Here is a 21,858-nt window from a genome sequence, read left to right on the forward strand (position 1 = left end):
AGCCTTCACTGGATCTCGATGAAGGCGCTTCTCTGTGCCACGTAGACTGGGAAGAACCGCCACAGGTGATACTTGTAGTGTAGGCATATCACTGACACGCAGAAGGGGCGTTGCATATCGGTTTACACCTTCAATATTCAGTCTGATCGTTTTCCCCTCCAGAAGCTTCATAGCTTGCTCTTCCCTCCGTGACCGTGTCACTAGTTTCTCACTTCTGTACGGCATAATGTCAAGTTGCCATAGTCTTTCTACTTGACTTAACAGGTCTGATTGAGGTGAGGCAGCTGAAAGAAAGAGGCATTGTTGAGGTTGTGCAGAGTGTCGAGGGGACGGGACAGGTCCTTGTAGTACCCAACCCAGCCTAGTTTTGACTGCAGCTGGACCGCCAGGTGGGCCTAGCCGCACAGGTTGGATGGGGGTGACTAAGTGGGGACAGTCTGATCCAATCAAAATGAGCGGCTGAGCATTCGAAAATGACTGCAAAGGAAGCTTCCTCAAATGTCTATACTTTTGCTGCAGTGCTTTCACTGGGTATGAATGTTGAGCCAAACCTAGATCATCTGCTGTGAAGGCTCTCTCGATGGTAAATGTTTTGGATGGTTGACTGGCAGAGGAGACTTTGACTGTCACTGATTCACCATGCAGTGTTCTCAGTCCTTGCCTTACTGTACGTAAAGTAAGACTCTCTGCGGTGCCCTGTAGCTGAAGCTTCTGAATGGCCTCTGGGAGAAGAATTGTCCTCTCCGAACCATCATCTAGTATGGCAAACGTCTCAAGGGTGTGTTTCCCATTCCGCAGCAAAACTTTGCTTATCTTCAGAAGCACTTGGTTGCAACCTGAACGACGGTCCAGATAGAGCACATCAGTAGATGATTTACTGCCCAGTTCACTGACATGTTCCATTGGTGTTGTAGGCAGAGCAGCTCTGGTATTCACTTCATGCAGGGCCTCTAGATGTTTTCCTTTGCATGTGTTGCATTGCACTCTAAGTCGACACTGAGCTGCCTGGTGGTGTCGTCCACAACGCCAGCAGCGATTATTGGATTTAATCCAGGTGGACTTCTGCTCCTTTGTCAGCAGCCTGAAGTTCGAACATTGATCTAGAAAATGGAGAGTGTTATTACAATAAGGACAAAAAGCTGTGGGCTTGCCTTGGACCTCTGCATGGGAGGAGTTTGTGGCCAAGGGTCTCTGAGGGGCAGCATCGTATGTTGAGCCATGTAACACAGTAGCAGTCCCTCTTGAGGTTCTCTTATCTCTTTTGAGGCCATTTCTGTCTCTCAGTCTCTCTTCCACCTTGATGGACCGATCTCCACCCTCTTGAATGATCAGTTCATACTCCAGCCACTCTGCAAAGTCTCTCAATGAGGGTATTCCACTTTTCTGTGGGCAGAGGTAGCGGCGGAAAGCAGCACGCATGTCTTGGGGTAGCTTTCGTGTGAGTCTTGCTACATGAGAGCCGCATTGTAACTCTATGTGTCCATCTTCCCCAAGTTGCTCTAACATGCCAACCAACACACGCACTCTCAATGCAAACTTTCTGAATCCTGTTGTGTCACTTGTGCGAATGTTGGGCTCATCCATAAGCTCTGCTATTCTCTGAAGAGACAGTTGGTGAGGCTGGCCGTAATGTGTAGTGAGTGAAGCCATCGTATCAGAGTATGGGCGAAGTGAATTACTGTAGGAGTCGGCAATTAAAAGAGCTTCTTCAAATTTAAGGTGGTCACATAGCACCTGATATTTGAACCTCTCTGTTGCGTCGGCCGGGAAAATATTCTCTAGGGCGAGTCTTAATCTGGCGAATTACCTAGGATCATCCTTTGTGAACTCTGGTATTGATGGCAATGGTCCTCTGTAGGTCTTCTCCCTTGTAGCTATGGCCATTGCAGGATCTGATGGGTGGGTAGGGGAGTGCATGTTGGTGTCCAAACTAGGTCCAGCTCGTGGGTGAGATAAGGGGGTGGACTGTGGCACTCGGGGTTGAAAGTCAGGAGCTCTGGTGACTGCAGCTGCAGTTTGTTGTTGTACTTGTAGCTCTTGTAAACGTTGGCTAAGCTCTTGTACGATGGCCGGTGGAGGTGGAGGAGGTGGAGCCACCTGTTGATGTTGGAGATCTGGATAGTCACCCGGAAAAAGGATTGGAGGTGGTGGTAGTGGCCACTCTCCAGCTACATCCTGTGTGGGGCATACATTGGGCTGCTCCTGCTTCAGGGTAAAGGGCTGCATCGTTTGACGTGTGGAGAGCCAAGTGTCATCAGCCGAAATGTAACCATCTGGCTGCTGTGCTGAGTGTAGGCTAGTTGATCTCATTGTGGCAACATTACGATCCATCTGCCTCCTCATGTCTTTAACCATTAGCTGCAGTCGATTATTATCCTCTTGCAATTGCTGCACAATTGTCATAAGCTCATGTGGGATGCTAGGTAACACTGGTGTCTGTCCAACAGCTCCAACAAAACCAGAAGTCTGTATGAGGGGCGTCACCTCGGCGGATCCCTCTCTACTGTGAAGCTGTTCCAACATAGTGTTTGACGGCAGTGTATATCCCTCATAATCCGCCAGCCATCCTGGTGGTCGCACAGCCCTCCGAGGACGTGCACCAGCTCGCTCGGGGTCATAATCCATATCCACTCTGTAATCTCCACGCTCCGGCTCGAAGGACAAATTTGTTACGGCGCTATTGGCACGTCAGGGGTCAGGATAAGAATGACGATCGCAGAGTGTGTACCGATCAGATACCCAGATAACCCCGAGGCAATCATGAAGCAGTATGACGGTTCCGTTCTTTAATCGGCGTTTTTGTTTTGTGTTGTTCTACAACAAATGAATAAATAAAAATTACAATCTACCATGAATATATACACTCATTTACAAATTACAATCATGTTGCATTGCAAGTAAAGTTAAACAAAGTAGAACAAAGCGACCAAACATATTATGTGTTACCGTACTAGCATATAAATTAGCTTAGCACACCCTTCGCTTATGTTAAATAAAGTCTAACAGAAAATGTTGAAGCTACTTATATAAACATATCTCAAACATAAATACACTGCAACCTACCACTCATATGGACGCACACTTGAACAAACCCACGAAACCGCTAACAAACACCACATCTGCTGCTCTGTACAGCTTCTCGAACAATGTCTTATGAAAGGAAAAAATATATCACCCTCAAACGGCCGCGCCACCTGGTGGCGAGGCTAGGGACTACAGCACGGCCTTCAGAACAAGGCAAGTCCTGAGAAGCCAGCTCAATGGCAAGAACAAGATCCGTGCAATAAACAGCTATGCCTTACCAGTAATCAGATACCCTGCCGGAATAATTAACTGGCCAATGGAAGAGATGAAGGCCACGGATGTTAAGACTAGGAAGAAACTAACCATGCATGGAGGATTCCACCCCAAATCCAGCACCCTGAGACTGTACACGAGTCGTAAGGAAGGAGGCAGAGGACTAGTGAGTGTGAGAGCCAATGTCCAGGATGAAACATCCAAGATCCATACATACATCAAGGACAAAGCCTCAACGAACGATGTGCTCAGCGAATGTCTCAGGCAATGGGGAACAGAAGACAAGGTGCTGGAAGTACCATCATGGGAGGACAAGCCCCTACATGGGATGTACCACCGACAAATAACTGAAGTGGCTGATGTCAGGAAAACCTACCAATGGCTGGAGAAAGCTGGACTCAAGGACAGCAGAGGCTCTCATCCTGGCCGCCCAGGAACAGGCTCTAAACACCAGAGCAATAGAGGCTCAGATCTACCACACCAGACAAGACCCAAGGTGTAGGTTGTGCAAGGAGGCCCCTGAGACAGTCCAGCACATAATAGCAGGGTGCAAGATGCTGGCAGGGAAAGCGTACATGGAACGACATAACCAAGTGGGAGGCATAGTGTATAGGAACTTTTGTGCAGAATATGGTCTGGAAGCCCCGAGATCAAAGTGGGGAACACCCCCATAGGTGGTGGAGAATGACCGAGCTAAGATCCTGTGGGACTTCCAGATCCAGACAGACAAGATGGTAATAGCGAACCAACCGGACATTGTGGTGGTGGATAAAGAACAGAGGAAAGCCGTTGTGGTGGATGTAGCAATACCAAGTGACTACAACATCAGGAAAAAGGAGCATGAGAAATTGGAGAAATACCAGGGCCTCAGAGAGGAACTGGAAAAGACCTGGAAGGTGAAGACCACAGTGGTGACTGTGGTCATCGGGGTAGTCACCCCCAAACTGGAGCAGTGGCTCAAACAGATACCAGGAACAACATCAGACATCCCAGTCCAGAAATGTGCAGTTCTAGGCACAGCCAAGATACTGCGCAGAACCCTCAAGCTTCCAGGCCTCTGGTAGAGGACCCGAGCTCAGAGGATGAAACAGACCACCCGCGGAGGGTGAGAAGGGAATTTTTATTTATTTATATATATATATATGTTGCTTCTTCGTGTGCTTTGGAGTCGATTAATTTTTTGCGAAGTGATAAAAGCTGGGTCTCTCTTGAATTGCTAAAGAATAAAGCTGTATCTCCCTCAGTCCACTGGCTGCAATGTTGACACCTTGAGATGCCATGAGACCTAAATTCTGAACATCATGGCATGGATGCATCCCAGTTTTCCACGTCTGGCATATAACCATTAATTTTAGCTTTTAAACTGGTTATATTGATCCTGTGTCTAGACAGAGGGATGATCAGTAGCCCAGCATCATGACCTGTTTGTTCTGAAGATCCTGCAGCTTCCACTTCTCTTCCTGACACAGCACCTCCTCACTCTGACTCTCATACTGATAGGAGGAACCACAGAGCTCTGTTAGGTTAAAGCTCATCTTCTGAAGTTGGGATATTTTTCCTCCAACAGGTTCCAGAGGAATCACCTCAAACCAGATGTTGGACTGGGTTTGATTTCAATGTCATTTGTGAATGTCATTTTCAACAATGGAGCTATAAAGGTTGAAAAAGGTTATCATTTTTGAGAAAGTCTTTGCCACTAAATAAGAGGCAAAAAATAAATAGTTTGATAAAGGAAAAGCCTCTCAGATTCTGAGCCCGACAGCACCAAACTATTTTGTTTTACAATTAATTTAAGTTCACATAATTATCGCGTTAGAAGCCATTTGTTTGTTAAACACTTAATGAAACATATTTACCGTGTATGATGTTTGTGTGTAAATGACGCATACTCACAAACAACGAGGTAATTGGTTCAAGTTTGTCGTTTATTTAACGTTCAGAAACTACAGCGGCTGTGATGAGCTACAGCAAAAGGTAAAACAACCCGAACAGGTGATCAACTCTAAATCGCTCGCACCTTTTTACTCTCTGTCTCACTGTCATTTAAGCACATCCGTTGCCATGGCAACCTCCTGCACTCCACAAGCCGACCAAAGATTACTTTAAAAACATTCAGTCCGTTATGATATCAGGTTTTCAGGCTTGATATTTATTTTGCGATTATTAATAAGCCTCCCTGAACACAGCGGTGGTTGGTTAGTTAATTTTAAACTCTTGCTCTGCTCGTTATTTTGGTAATGGAACCGAAACGTAATGGAACACCTTGCGCAACACCTTGTTGAAACAATAATTACTGACAGTATTATTGTTGTCGGGTCGTTAATTTGAGCACGTTTTGTTGATTTTTTGTTGTTGTTCTTTAATAAAGTTACGAACGTTTTAAGCGAGTCAGAGGAGGACGTGCTGGTCTCACCGTCTGGCGGCGTTCAGTTTCTCACCTAATGCCGAGAACGACTCAAACCTTCCGCGATCGACGTGTTGGGTTGCTCTAGCAAAGAACAGTTCAGAAACAATATGAAATGGGGTGGGGAAGCTATTTATTACCTGATTAAGTCGTGTTTTGGATTGTTCTTGAAAAACTAATCGGTCACGGCTGATTAGTGGGTGAACTAACGGCTGCACCGTGAACCCATTGATTTTTTACAGCTGACAGCCGCTCCCCTCTCTTGCAGGTACTGTGTACCCCACTAAATCTTTTGGGGGTACACAGTACCCTGCCGTACCCTCTTACTTTCACCCCTGTGTGTATGTATATATATATATATATATATATATATATATATATATATATATATATGAACTTTATTGATTTTCCAACAGAAAAATATACCATAATTCCACACTTAGGATATCACAATTTAGCATCAGCATCAGCTGCTAAATAATGGTTAGAGGCCAATACAGTTAACAGAAATTACCCATATTACCCAGATTTAACCCATATATGAGAAGTAGTGGGACCACTTCTTGTACTCCTCAACCTTATTTAACAGTCTATAAGATAATCACTCTAACGCAGCAAGCTGCCCCAGTGAGCTATACCAATGAGTAAGAGAGGGGATAGATGGACCCCTCCACTCCCTCACCAGCAGCTTCCTCCCCAGCATTACAACTGTCTGTACCCACTGCGAGAGAGAGGAAGACAGGGGACCCAATAATGATGGATCCCCAAAAATATAAAGCCTACTGCAGAAGGGTATTTTCTGGCCAACTATTTTTTCTAGGATTTTGTGAACTGATGACCAATAATCTTGGATTTTTGGACAGTCCCACAGCATATGTACCAGTGTACCATTACCCTTTTGACATTTCCAACAAACTGGGGTTTCTGACAAGCCAACCCTATATAGTCTGTACGAAGTCCAGTATACTCTGTGTAAAATCTTAAATTGCACCAGTCTTGTTTTTAGTTCCCTTGAACTTTTCTTCCCATTCCATTTAACCAGCAAATGTCTTAATTGTAAATATCTCCAGAAATCTTGTCTAAGTAACTTAAATTCCCCAACAAATGTTTCAAAGGACTTTAATGAACCATTCTCATATAAATCACATATTCCTTTTTGAAACCAGGACTTCCAAAAGAAAGGGGTTTTCTAGCGGATTTATTGAGATATGCGTCAAATCTCAAAAAACAGTATTTTATTTTATCAAATTTTTGTATCCGGTTACTCGATTAATCGTAAGAATAATCGATAGATTACTCGACTACTAAAACATTTGTTTACAACAGCCCTACATTAGACACTTTGCTTATGTGGTTTATATACAAGTTTAATAAAACTGGTGCCAGTACTAACCCTTGAGGTACCCTACATACAATCTCCAGACAATCAAATTCAATGTCTCCCCTTTTAACAAATTGTTTTCTGCTCTTTAAATAACGCCTCATCCAGTTCAAAACTATTCCCCGTATTCCATAACATTCTAATACAGATTATTTCTGACTATGTGTTGCACTGATAATTTCTTCTATTAAGTTGGCTAGTGATGTTGACTGGCTCTGAATCCATATTGACTACTGTTGAGTAGTGTATGTTTGTCTATTAATTTTTCCAGTGTCTTCTTAAAAAGTTTTTCTAGAATTTTAGAGAACTGAGGGAGAAGAGAGACTGGCCTGTAATTTGTGAAGACGTGATTATTGACAGTTTTATACATTGGTATAATCTTTGCTATTTTCATTTTGTTGGGAAGTTGTCCCTTTTGAAATTATAAATTACAAATGTGACTTGATGGTTTAGAGATATCCTCAATTGCCATTTTAATTGTTTTCATGTCTAGATCATCACAGTCAGTGGATGCTTTACTTTTACATGTATTCACAGTATCAATTGATTTATTATGATTTATTTCTCTTGTATGGGGTTAAGATACATTGAACTTGAAGTCAGACAAGTAATTTGTACTCTTCCAAATCTAGTGCTACCAGTTCTACTAAAGACTTCCCAAACAATTTAAGTGTACCTAGTGTTGTAGTCAAAACCACCTAACCTGAGACCGAGTTAAGACCAAGACCTGCGCTCTGTTCTACATGACATGATAAAATGTGAAATTTTTATCAAAATTGCTTCTCAAATTGATCTGAAAGTTCCACATTCCCAAAAGAAATCCTAGATATTAAATGTTTAGAGCTGAAATAAATGTAACCAATGTCATTATTAATTCAAACTCTTCTACATTCTGCTTGGTTTCCATCTCTGTGCCACAATCCACAGAGGTCTCATGCCATCCTCAAAAGGTTTATACCTTGGGCAGTTGCTCATACTGTCAGTGTCAGAAACCACTGCTGTCTGCACCATTAAACATAGCAATTAAGGCAATGCCCTAATGGTAAACACTCAACTATGAACACTGACCAAGGCGCAAGAAGTAACCAAGCATAAGTTGGGCACAGTGACTGCTCTCTCTCTCTCTGAAGCCAGGCAGGACACATTGCTGCAATGTCTGCCAGCCTCCATGATAGGTGATGAAAACTATCAAAAAACAATGAGCATGTCCTGTGTGCTCTTATGTTCTTGTTTTATTTATTCTTCAATTAAATAAATCTGTATGTATATTTTAATAAAATAAAATAATAATAGCTACTGCAGTGTACCAGAGCATCACAAGAACAAATAACGGCTCTCAGTGAGACTTCAGTCCTATAGGACTTAGTAAAGATCCGTCCAGAAGAATCGGATCGTTCGTGAATGTCATATCACTATATTGCAGACTTTGGTCACAGCATTGTCCCATGTCAGTCAACACCTCCGCACAATAATTCAGTGCATGAGTGACAGTGTTTTTTCATATCAAATGCAATGCTTTGCTAACATCACGTCCACAGAGCTTACCTTTCTTTGAGCTTCTTTTCTAAGTGATGATAAAAGTAAATTAAGCCCTTCTTAATTTACATGTCGCCATGGGATTTCTTATGATTTATATACCGGGAGGATATAGCTAACGCTTAGACAGACATCTGCCGCTCAGAGAAAACCACTACACATGTCGGAGTGCTGCGTGCGAGTGAGAGGGGTAGGCGACAGGTGACAGTGTTAACTGAAACATGTAATTATTAAGTCACGTTATTGCTTGGATTTTAATCGGTATGTTTTTCACCCAGTGAAAACAAATATGTTAACAAATTAACTGGACAATATGCTGGCAATTTAGTGATATTTTTGCAATTGTGGTCTTGACCGGTCTTGAAATAAAATCTTGAAATAAAATTCAAAGTCATCAACGCCTGAGGCCGAGACCATGGAAAAGTGGTCTTGAGACCAGTCTCGAGTACTACAACACTAAGTGTACCTCTTCTGGATTGAGTAATTTGAGTAATAACAGGTCAATTGAATATCACATTTATTACGGTTGAAAAAGAAAAAGTTGCCAAGTTTAGATTTAACTGAACTGATTACGGTAGTTTCTGAATGGTAACCGTAACAGTAAAAGTGCTGATCCTCCGTGTCTGCTACTAGCATGTGCTAAATGAAAATAGGCACCTCCTTCTTCTTCTTTAGATCTCAACGGCAGCTTGCATCCATTATTGTTGCACTACTGCCATCTACTGGATCCTAATATCTATACCTCTAATTCTCATGTAATGATCCGAGTATTATTAAAAAAAAAAAAAAAAAATCTTTTTCCCCTCAATGCTTTTTAATTGATCAACAACATTCTCAAATTTCAATTCCCTATTAAAACCTAATTCCGTTTTAATGGGCGCTTTCTTCTTTTATTTCCAATTTTGACTTCCAATTATTCTCTTCCTGCTAAGGAGCCCCCTGGTGGTTAAAGAAAAATCCACATATAGTCCGGAAAATACGGTATATAAAAAAAAATCTGAACGCTCTCTGGTATTGTTCAGGAAGCCGGACCAAATGTAAAGGCGGGCCGGATCTGGCCCACGGGCCGTAGTTTGTTGACCACTGGTTTAAATAAACACATAGCTTGCCTGATTCATTCTGACCAGATTGGCTTCATCCTTAACAGGTATTCATTTTCAAACACTCGTCGACTCCTACATGTTATGTACAGGACAAACCTGCCTCTGCAGTTATTTCATTAGATGCTCAGCAGGCATTCGATCAAATTGAGTGGGACTATTTGTTTTTGGTTCTTCAAATATTTATGGCTTTGGCAATAAATTTATGACATTACTAAAAGTGCTCTACGCTCACCCCAAATCCTCAGTTGTGACTAATCACGACAGGTCTGCTTCTTTTTCATTACATTGCGAAACCAGACATGGGTGTTGTCTCTTACCATTGCTATTTGCACTGGCCATGGAACCCCTTGCTATTTCCATCAGGACCCATCTCCGTTGATAACAGGCATTTCGGAGTATGCTACAGACAGTGCCATTGGCCTGTATGCAGACAATGTTATCTTGACTCTTTCAGATGTTACAGTCTCTTTTTTCCGGTTCTTACTCTAATAAAGAAATGTGGCAAGTTTTCCGGTTTCACTATTAATTGAGATAAAAGTCTCTTTATGCCTCTTTCAGGTGGTCTAGACATTTCCTTTTCACACTCCATCTGTGTCTCTTGAGTAGCATTAAATATCAAATATCACATTTTCTGCCTTGTTTTTTTTTCTTTTCACTGCTGCTAAATGACAAACACTATCTGAGCTGCAAAGCCACATAAATATTAGTTGCTAGTTTTTACAAATGGAGCAGCTGATATACTGTTGTTTAAGCCAAGGTAGTATTCTGAGCCAGTTAGCCTGACACTTATCTTTGGCTGTTTGGTAAAGTTATCACCACTTACCTCCACCTGAAGGAGACATGGATTTGGGTCATCAACAACATCACTCGCGTCAACACTGCCTTCAGTGCTGCGTTTTTTGGTAAGAGAAAGCTGGAGTACCCCGAGAGAACCCAGTCAGAACATGTATAATTCACTCAGATTGGGATTCAAACCAGGCCCTTTTTGCTATACAACAGTGGCAAACACTGACCTACTGTGTAACCAATTTAATTACTCTTTAGCTACCATAGGAAATACAATTTTCATTGATTAAGGATATGACTAAAAGATGGAAGCAGGAAGTGACAACTTGACGCCTGGTTATCAAATGACAAATCGACAAACTGTACTTTCGTTTTTGTCCATAATTTTCTGTATTGATGTTTTCACAGGTATGAATTTAATGAAGATCAGATGGAAGCCAGACGTGTGAGGAATCACCAGTATTACGTTTGGGACCACGTTGCTTTGGCCCTGCATGTGGAGAATGACCAGGTACCCTCACTGACCAAACTTCTTACAGACTAGATTCAATTCAGTTGCTGGTCTCAAAAAGGTTGGGCACCCCTGCTCTTCAGGGTTGGTTGTCACATGTGACAACTGAAAAACAAATGGGGGAAAAAACTTTTGTAGCTGAAAAAACAGCATCAATCAATGCAGCTTAAAAAAATAAACGTTTTTACATAAGTATTAAAACTTTTGCCATGTCCCAACATGTAGCCAGACAATCTATGAAAAAATATTGAGTTCCTCTGCTATGGGGGATTTTTCTGCCATAATTCGAGGGCCCACATTTTCAGTCTGAAAGAAGGATTTCATATTTCTTGTTCTCAATACTTTTAATACGTATGCTTACATTTTCATTTTGAAAATAGGACTTCATGTCTTTCTTCTAAAAATTTGTCAGCGTTGTAGTACTCGAGATCGGTCTTGGTCTCGAGACGGGTCTTGAGACCATTTTTTGATGGTCTCGGTCTCGTCTCGGACTCGACCGCATTTGGTCTCAGTCTTGTCTCGGTCTTGGGCGCTGAGGACTCGGCATTTTATTTCAAGACCAGTCGAGACCGCAACTGTGAAAATATCACTAAACATACAGCATACTTTGTTAATATCTTTGTTTTCGGTGGATGCAAAACACACCGATTAAAATCCAACTTGCCAATAAGTCACGTTATTTGCAAGTCAATAACGACCTGCCAATTACGTGTTTCTGTTTCTCCCCCCTCACCCCACCTTTCACTCGCACACAGTGCTCCAAGACATGCGCAGTGGTTTTCTCTGAGCAGTGGAAGATGTCTAATCGTCAGTAATAGAATAGCGCTGCATAAATCATAAGAAATCCGATGGCCACAGCTAACTCAGCAGCGCTTCGCTTTCACAGACGGTGGGGACAACGTCTAACTTTTTTTGTCACTAAGAAGCTCCAAGAAAGGTAAGCTCAGTTGACGTAATGTTAGCAAAGCTAGCTGTATAGACACACATAAGCATTTGTGATGGAAAAAAGTCACTCACTGCGCTGAATTATTGTGGGGAGATGTTGACTGACTTGTCGCATGTATGGGACAACGCTGTGCCCAAAAGTCTGCAATATATTAATGCGACATTCAGGATCAGTACGATTCATCTGCTCTTCTCTTTACTTATTAGAAAGGACTGGAGTGTCGCTGAGAGCCGTTGTTCTATCAGATAGCCATACGCTGTCAGAATAGCACACATGCAGTGAGTTCGCATGCCCGCGCATGCGCATTAAGAAGTCCCACCGTCAGTGGAGTTGTCGGTTCAGCATACGCAACAAATTATGACGAAAATAAGTCATTAAATTGTTAATAATATGACATAATATGATAACTAGATAGATATACATGCGTTGTCGTGGTTTCAAAGTGTATTTTAAGCAGGTCTAGCTGCAGCTGCAGTCAACTACAACACACGCCTGTGTAAAACTCATTAACCTACTTAACCGCTAAGTCAGGATGCCATATAACTGTTAATAACAAAGTGTATGATGATCTACATCATGATTCTATGTTGCTGATTAAATTAAATTATATGGTAATAACAGCGTATAGCAGCGTCTGAGCGAAGCGTATGACTATCTGACAAAGTATGCTGATCTGACAGAACACCGTTGTTTTATCAGATTACCATATGCTGTCAGAATAGCATACATGCAGTGAATACCATGCCTGCGCATTAAGAAGTCCGACAGAGGAGTTGTCAGTTCATCATAAGCAACACGTTATGACGAAAATAAGTCATTAAATTGTTTTCCATGATAACTTTATAGATATACATGCGTTGTCATGGTTTCAAAGTGTATTTAAAGCAGGGTCGTATGGGTCTGGCTGCAGCTGCAGTCAACTACAACACATGCCCCTGTAAAACTCATTAACTTATTTAACCGCTAAGTCAGGATGCCATACAACTGTTAATAAAGTGTATGATGATCTACGTCATGATTCTATGTTGCTAATTAATAAAATTATATGGTAATGACGTGTCTGACAAATATAGCCATGAGTTTGTGCTAAACGTATGACAATCTGATAGCGTATGCTGACCTGACAGAACACTCTTCTTTGTTCTTGTAATCTTCTGCGTACACTGCAGTAGCTATCATTATTTTATTTAATTATGTACATTGATATTTTTTAATTAACAAATAAATAAAACACGAACAAAAGAGCACACAGAGCATGCACATTGCTCTTTGATTGTTTTCGTTCAAAGTGGCAGCTGTAATAGTAGTCTGCCATGGTGTCAGACTAACTGGCTTCATGTAGCAGGAGAGAGGGTGAGAACAGTCACGGTTAGCGTCTTGTGCATGGTTACTTCTTGCTTGTTGCTCCTAGTTCATAGTTGAGCATTATTTACCGTCAGGGCATTGCCTCAATTGCTATGTTTAATGGTGCAGACAGTGGTGATTTCTGACATGAGCAACATGGGCAAACGCCCAGGGCGTTATCTTTTTAGCTTTTTAGGGATGGCACAAGACCGCCGCGGATTGTAGCACAGAGATAGAACCAAAGCAGAACAAAGAGTTTGTTCTGCTTTTAATATTGGTTAAATTTATCCATCCATCCATTTTCTTTACACCCTTGTCCCTTAGTGGGGTCGGGAGGGTTGCTGGTGCCCATCTCCAGCTAACGTTCCGGGCGAGAGGCAGGGTACACCCTGGACAGGTCACCAGTCTGTCGCAGAGACACACAGGACAAACAACCATGCACTCACACCTATGGGCAATTTGGAGAGACCAATTAACCTGACAGTCATGTTTTTGGACTGTGGGAGGAAACTAGAGTACCCGGAGAAAACCCACGCATGCACAGGGAGAACACGCAAACTCCATACAGAAAGACCGGGGCCGGGAATCGAACCCAGAACCTTCTTGCTGCAAGGCAACAGTTCTACCAACTGCGCCACTGTGCAGCCGTTAAATTTATTAAGAATTTAATGTCTAGGTGTTTTTATGGGAATATGGATCTTTCAGATTGTCATGATGGGTTTGATGGATCTCACCCACATGCAAGAACACCATGAGACGGAGTGTGAAAAAATTGAAAGGTTTATTTTACAGATGCAACAGAAAGTGAAGCTGGTCCGGGAACTGCTCGGCTGACTCGGTGTATGACTCGGTGCGTCCAAAACGGTTTGGAGGGGGGAGTGGTTGGTTCAGGGGTCTTTGCGTGAGGCGTGGTGGGTTGGAGGGTGGCGTTGGAGGGCGGACAGGAGGGTTTGTCTCTGAAGGCGGCGGCGGCGGTGGGTAGTAGGGGGGAACGGCCGGTCGGAAACTTCAGAGAGGTTATAGGTTTACGGAAGCTTGATGGGTCTTGTTTGTCAGGCATACGGGGAGGTCGTGGCAGGGAACTGGCACGGCAGGCAACCGGATCAGGGCGGATCCATCAACGGTTGACACTCTGGCGTCGAAGTACCGGCGTTCCACCCCTCTTATGCTGCCGCCAATTAGGTAATCCGCCGCAGACGTGAGGATGACGTCATCTGGGAACCCAACAGCCCGCCACCTCTCGGACCCCATCTGGTGGGGAGACAACTGAGCAACCCAAGGCTAGGCAAAGACACCCAGAACCTAACAGTACCCCCCCCTCAACGGCCGCCACCTGGTGGCCGAGAAGAGGAAGACGGAAGGGAAGACCGATAATCCGAAATCACAGTCGGGTCCAGGATGAAGGAGCCCGGAACCCACATGCGGTCCTCCGGACCATAGCCCTCCCAATCAACGAGGTACTGCCAACCACGACCTCGCCGACGGGAGTCCACGATCCGGCGAACAGTGTAGGCGGGATGGCCGTCGATGTCTCGGGGGGGAGGGGGGGACTCGGAAGGAGGGGAAAGGTCGCTGGTCTGAACGGGCTTTAACTGAGAGACATGAAAGGTGGGGTGGATGCGGAGTGTGGCTGGAAGATTGAGACGAACGGCGGATGGACTGATAACCGACTCAACCTCGAAAGGACCAATAAACCTGGGGGAAAGTTTCTTAGACATGGACTTGAGTGAAATATTATGAGTCGACAGCCAAACCTTCTGTCCGGGGCCGTAGGTGGGCGCGGGGAGCCGCCTGCGGTCAGCAAACCTCTTGTTGCGGAGGGAGGTACTGTTGAGGGCGTCAGAGGTGAGTCTCCAGATGTGTTTACAGCGGCGGATATGATGTTGGATGGATGTTACAGAGATGAGGGATTCGTCAGAGGAGAGTAGTGGCGGTTGATAACCTATGGAGGCTTCAAACGGGGAGAGACCAGTGGCAACAGAAACGTGACAGTTGTGTGAATACTCCACCCATGGCAGGAACTGACTCCAATCCGACGGGTTAGTGGAGGTGAAACAGCGAAGAGTAGACTCAAGTTCCTGGTTGAGCCTCTCCACTTGACCATTAGTCTGAGGATGATAGCCAGACGTTAATGTGACCTTAGCATTAAGTGCTGAACAGAACTGTTTCCAAACGAGGGACACAAACTGCGGGCCTCTGTCTGATAAGATCTCCACTGGAGAACCATGGAGACGGAAAACATGTTTCACCAGGAGCTGAGCGGTTTGGTAGGCGGTGGGGAGTCTTCTGAGGGCGACCAGATGACAGGCCTTGGAAAAACGGTCAATAATGGAGAGAATAGTTGTCATACCTCTGGAGGGAGGGAGGCCGGTAACAAAATCAATGGCTATATGCGACCACGGACGGCTCGGGGTGGACAGAGGTTGAAGTAAGCCAGCAGGGGGTCGGTGGGTGGGTTTATTTCTAGCACAGACTCTACATGCTTGAACAAACTCCTTAACATCCTTATGGAGAGATGCCCACCAGAACCTGCGGTTAACAAGAGCAATGGTTCGGCTAGTACCTGGGTGTGCGGAAAACTTGGAGGCGTGAATCCATTGAAGAAAACGGGCGCGGACAGACGAAGGAACGTAGATCCTCCCAGGGGACAATTCTCCGGAACGGGCTCTGACTGCTGGGCCTGCTTTATGATGTCCTCCATCTCCCATGCTACTGCCGCCACCGTACAGCTGGGAGGGAGGATACTCGTCAGAGTCCTTTCAGAGTCATCGGGTGCATAGAGACGGGATAGAGCATCAGGCTTGATGTTGCGAGAACCTGGGCGGTAAGAAATGGAAAGGTTAAATCTGGAAAAGAAAAGGGACCAGCGGGATTGGCGTGGGTTAGTTCTTTTGGCTGAGCGGAGGTAAGAGAGGTTCTTATGATCCGTCCAAACTAGGACTGGATACTCCGCTCCCTCTAACCAGTGCCGCCACTCCTCCAAAGCCAGCTTTATCGCTAGTAGTTCTCGGTCTCCAACATCGTAATTACGTTCGGATGGAGATAATCGGCGGGAAAAAAAGGCACACGGATGAGTCTTATGATCAGAGTCGGCAACCTGTGACAGGACTGCTCCCACCCCCGAGTCAGAGGCATCTACCTCCACAATAAATTGCTTAGTCGGGTCTGGCTGGATGAGGATTGGAGCCTGGGAAAACAGAGACTTAAGTCTAGAAAATGCTGCTTCAGCAGCAGGGGACCAGTGGAAAAGAGTCTTGGTAGAGGTGAGGGCGGTTAGTGGTGCGGCTGTTTGGCTGTAGTTACGGATGAACCTCCGGTAGAAGTTCGCAAAGCCCAGAAATCTCTGTAACTGTTTCCGAGTCTGGGGGGTGGGCCAGTCCATGACTGCTTTGATCTTTTCTTCTGTGGGCCGTACCTGTCCGCCCTCGAGGATGAACCCCAAAAAGGAAACTGATGACTTGTGAAACTCGCATTTCTCACCCTTAACATAAAGTTTATTTTCCAGAAGCCTTTGTAAAACAAGTCGGACATGCTGCTTGTGTTCGGCCAGGGACTTGGAGTAAATGAGGATGTCATCTAAATAAACAAAAACAAAAATGTTAAGGAAATCGCGGAGGACATCATTGACCAATGCTTGGAAACAGGCTGGAGCATTACATAAACCAAAAGGCATCACCAGGTACTCGAAATGGCCAATAGGAGTCTTAAACGCCGTCTTCCATTCATCACCCTCCTTGATTCGCAGGAGGTGATAGGCATTGCGTAGGTCCAGCTTGGAGAACACTGTTGCCCCATGCACAGGTTCGAAAGCAGAAGATAACAGAGGCAGGGGATACTTGTTCTTGATGGTGATCCCATTAAGGCCTCTGTAATCTATGCAGGGCCTGAGGGTCCCATCCTTTTTCCCCACAAAGAAAAACCCTGCCCCCAATGGGGAAGAAGACGGGCGAATAATACCTGCAGCCCACGACTCCTTAATATATTTCTCCATCGTCTCGCGCTCCGGACGAGAGATGTTGTACAAACGGCTCGATGATAAGGGAGCTCCGGGCAGTAAATCGATGGAGCAGTCGTAGGGGCGGTGTGGAGGGAGAGAACAGGCCTTGTTCTTACTGAATACTGGTGCGAGGTCATGGTACTCAGCGGGAACGGAAGAGAGATCAGGAGGATCTGCATCTTGATTGGCAGCCGGAGATGGGCCTGGAGGGATGGCAGAACGAAGACAAGAGGAATGACAATGGTTAGACCAGGATTCAATACGTCTCTTTGACCAGCAGATACGGGGATTATGGAGTGTTAACCAGTCAAACCCAAAACCACGGGGGCATTGGCAGACGGAAAAACAAAAATGATACGTGTTCATTGTGGTTTCCGGAAATAACTAAAGGTAACGGCTTGGTTTTGTGTGAGATCATATGAAGGGATTTACCATCCAGTGCTGAAACATGAATAGGAGAAGGTAAAGGGATGGTCTCGATACCTAGCTGTTCAACTAATTCAGAATCGATCAAAGTTCGCTCGCAGCCAGAATCTATCATGACAGACAGGGAAATATGTTCATTACCATAACACAGATCAGCAGGAAGTTGTAGGCGAGGAATATTGTCTTCACTCTTCTGACCCACCAGGTTCCTCACCCTCACTGATGGGTCCTGGAGTTTAGCTTCTTAGGACAATTAGCGACGAAGTGACCGGGACCGCCACAGTACAGGCAGAGCCGATTCGTCATACGCTTTCGGCGTTCCTCCGGAGAGAGCCGAGCATTGCCGATCTGCATGGGCTCATGCTCGGACTGGAACGGCTGCAACGGCGGAGGTAAGACAGGTGGGGCGGCAACAGTAAACACAGACCTTCGATTCCTCTCCTTATTTCTTGAACGAATCCTGTTGTCGATTCGCACCGTCAATTTAATAAGGTCCTCCAGCGTCTCAGGCTCGTCTAGCGTGGTTAATTCATCCTTAATTGATTCATTTAAGGCATGAAAGTACGCACTCTTCAAAGCCGGAGCGTTCCAACTGGAGGCTGCCGCTTTAATGCGGAAATCAATAGCAAATTCAGCTACTGATCTTTGCCCCTGCTTCAGGCTCCATAAATCACGAGAGTTGGAGGTCTTGTCGGGGTCATAGCAGAAAATCTGTTTAAACTCCTTCAAAAACTCCTGAAACGTCGTCCCAAAGTTGGTGGGATCAGGAAATTTGGCCTCCGCCCAGTCTAAGGCTTTCCCTGACAAATGAGAGAGTACGAATGCTATCTTCGCCCCGTCATGGGAAAAACTCCGCGGGGAACTGTTAAATGCCAAAGAACACTGCATGATAAAACCCCGACATTTGCTAGGTTCTCCGTCAAACCTCTCCGGAGTGGGAAAACGGATCTCGGAAAACGTGGAGCGGGTTTCAGGGACTGGATCCGGAGCAGGTGCGGGTGCTGGAACGGGAGGCTGTGGAATAGACGTTTGCAAAAAATTAGCGATCTCATCCAGGCGTTTATTGGTCTCAGATTGACTAGAACTCAATTTTCTCAATACAGCTTCGTGGGTCTCTAAGGTGCTTTGTTGATCAGCGAGAGCTCGCCTAATGGTGTCTGCGGGGTGAATGTCTTGGCCAGAGTGTTCTGTCATGATGGGTTTGATGGATCTCACCCACATGCAAGAACACCATGAGACGGAGTGTGAAAAATTGAAAGGTTTATTTTACAGATGCAACAGAAAGTGAAGCTGGTCCGGGAACTGCTCGGCTGACTCGGTGTATGACTCGGTGCGTCCAAAACGGTTTGGAGGGGGGAGTGGTTGGTTCAGGGGTCTTTGCGTGAGGCGTGGTGGGTTGGAGGGTGGCGTTGGAGGGCGGACAGGAGGGTTTGTCTCTGAAGGCGGCGGCGGCGGTGGGTAGTAGGGGGGAACGGCCGGTCGGAAACTTCAGAGAGGTTATAGGTTTACGGAAGCTTGATGGGTCTTGTTTGTCAGGCATACGGGGAGGTCGTGGCAGGGAACTGGCACGGCAGGCAACCGGATCAGGGCGGATCCATCAACGGTTGACACTCTGGCGTCGAAGTACCGGCGTTCCACCCCTCTTATGCTGCCGCCAATTAGGTAATCCGCCGCAGACGTGAGGATGACGTCATCTGGGAACCCAACAGCCCGCCACCTCTCGGACCCCATCTGGTGGGGAGACAACTGAGCAACCCAAGGCTAGGCAAAGACACCCAGAACCTAACACAGATCAATTTGAGAAGTAATTTTGATCATATTTCACATTTTATCGTATCATGTAGCATGGTGCGTTGGTCTTGGTCTTGACTAGGTCTCGACTTCCCTCGGTCTTGGTCTTGACTTAGTCTTGGACCCTAAAAGTCTTGGTCTTGTCTCGGTCTCGATATGCTCTGGTCTTGGTCTCGGGTTAGGTGGTCTTGACCACAACACTGAAATTTGTAAGGCTTTTACTCCAAACTTCTGATCTCTTTCTTATATTCACTTCTCAAACCTTTCTCCTTGCGCTCAAAAGTTATCTCTCTGCTCAGATCAAATCTCAGCTTGCTAACCTCTATGCTCGTTTACGAAACATTTTCTTCTCACCGAGGTTGCCGTCGCCTGGCAACCTCTCAGCCAATAGAATGAAAATGTTATTCTGGGTGGGTTTGTTTCCTTCTAGTGCAGGGCTGTCAAACTCAAATACACAATGGGCCAAAATTTAGAACTTGGACAAAGTTGTGGGCTAACATTGAATAAATGAACTTTTTAATACGAATCAAAACACGTTTTGCTTTAACAATGAATACGGAACAAACAACGCTTATATAACATTCATTTACTAAATAAAATTTAAATAAAAATTGTATACCTCTTTTCTGTTTGCAGCCTTCTGATTTTAATATCAAAGTAAACATTTTTCCACAGGCTAATAAAAAAATATATAAACATAATAAATAAATCAACCATTCAGTCTCATGCCTTGGAGTAGAAATAAAAAGTGCACAAAGGAAACAATTATTGCTCAGGTTGCCACACTGATCTAATCTGTTGTGCTCAAGCCAGATATCTGGCAGCTCTTCTTGGATGCTAATTCATCGATGTCTGGGTTCAGGCTCTGAGCTGAGGAAATCCTCGAGCAAAGGTGTACATCAGTCAGACGTTTCCTGTGAGATGTTTTGGTCATCTTCATTGTGGAGAAAAGTTGCTCACACAGATAAGTGCTGCCGAACATGGAAAGCATTTGAGCAGCTTGAGTGTGGAGCTGAGGCATGGTGTCAGGAATGAACTGTGGAAACTGTGCAGCACCCACAGCATCATACTTTGACTTCAGTGTGTCATTACACGGGAGTTAATTCAGCTCCATTTGGAAACTGGTTGGTGCATTTACCATGTCAACTTTGAACGGATTACTTAGCAGTTCAAATCTACATTTCTGGGCGTCAAAGTCGGCAATTCGCTGGCCAAACTCAGCGCAGTGTACGCTGCATTTTTCACCAAACTGTGTGCACAGGAACCTGGCGGTAGAGAGCTGCGTTTTTATGGTTTGGCAGCAGGGAAAATTACCAAGATTTCCATGTAGCATCTGATTTTCCCACAGACATGGTTTAGTTTTAAAAGCTCTCTCAAAGAAAGGCCAGCTCACACAAAAACCTTTGCTCCCAGAGCTCTGCTGTGTTCTTCATTTTGCTTTCCAGAAACTGGCATATTTCCTCCTGCAGCTCGAAAAACCCGTGCAGTACTTTTCCTCCTCACGTCTGTGTGAGGGTAGGGTTAAGGTACATCTGTGTATTCCGACCCACACTTCTCCAGAAAAGACTTAAACTGGCGGTTATTCAGACCTTTGGCTCTTATAAAGTTAACTACTTGTGTCACTGTGCTCATAACATGTTCAGTCTTTAGGGCTTTGCCACACAGTGATTCCTGAAGTTTGATGCAGCGATAAGCAGTTAGCTCACCTGCACAGTTCTCTTCCTGCGTCTTCTCCCGAACTCTGCCCACCAGTCCACTTTTTTGACCGGACATCGCTGGTGCACCATCTGTCGTTAATCCCACGAGTTTATCCCACGGAAGTTTTATTTCATTTACACATTTGGAAACCTCTTCAAAGATTTCGCATGGATTTTAATTCCAAAAGTTCCTCCATAACACACAGATTTGAGTCCACTCCACGGATGAAGACTGACAGCTGCGCAGTATCAGACCCGTCACTGCTCTCATTCACAGCAAGGGAAAATGCCACAAAAACTTTTCCCTTTTCCATTAGCTGGTCATACAGATTGGTGGCAAGATCACAGGTGCGATCAGTTACAGTGTTTCTGCTCAGGCTCACATTTGAAAATGCTTGTTTTTTCTCTGGGCACAGAAGGTCACAAACGTTCATCATGCATGTTTTTACGAACTCTCTCTCATTAAAGGGTCGGGCTGATTTTGCGATCTCTGCTGCCACAATATAACTAGCCTTTAGAGCAGCTTCACTTTGGGATGTGGCTTTTTTTAACATATTCTGTTGTGAAACCAAACTTCTTTTCATCTCCTCCACTTTCTGACTCCTTTGAGTCATGTCCAGTTCCTTGTACTTGTCCTGA

General features: G+C 44.8%; 1 protein-coding gene across 1 annotated transcript in view; it reads left to right on the plus strand.

Annotated features, from left to right (window-relative positions):
* LOC108165902 (uncharacterized) overlaps nt 1-21,858 on the plus strand; it is a 47,611-nt gene that overhangs the window by 15,017 nt on the left and 10,736 nt on the right. The window contains exon 4 of the mRNA XM_081615721.1: nt 10,916-11,018. Within this exon, the coding sequence (XP_081471847.1) occupies nt 10,916-11,018 (103 nt within the window). The remainder of the gene's footprint in view (nt 1-10,915; nt 11,019-21,858) is intronic.

Source organism: Poecilia reticulata, chromosome 14 (assembly GCF_904066995.2).
Source record: "Poecilia reticulata chromosome 14, P_reticulata-male-v2, whole genome shotgun sequence".
NCBI classification, from domain to species: Eukaryota; Metazoa; Chordata; class Actinopteri; order Cyprinodontiformes; family Poeciliidae; genus Poecilia; species Poecilia reticulata.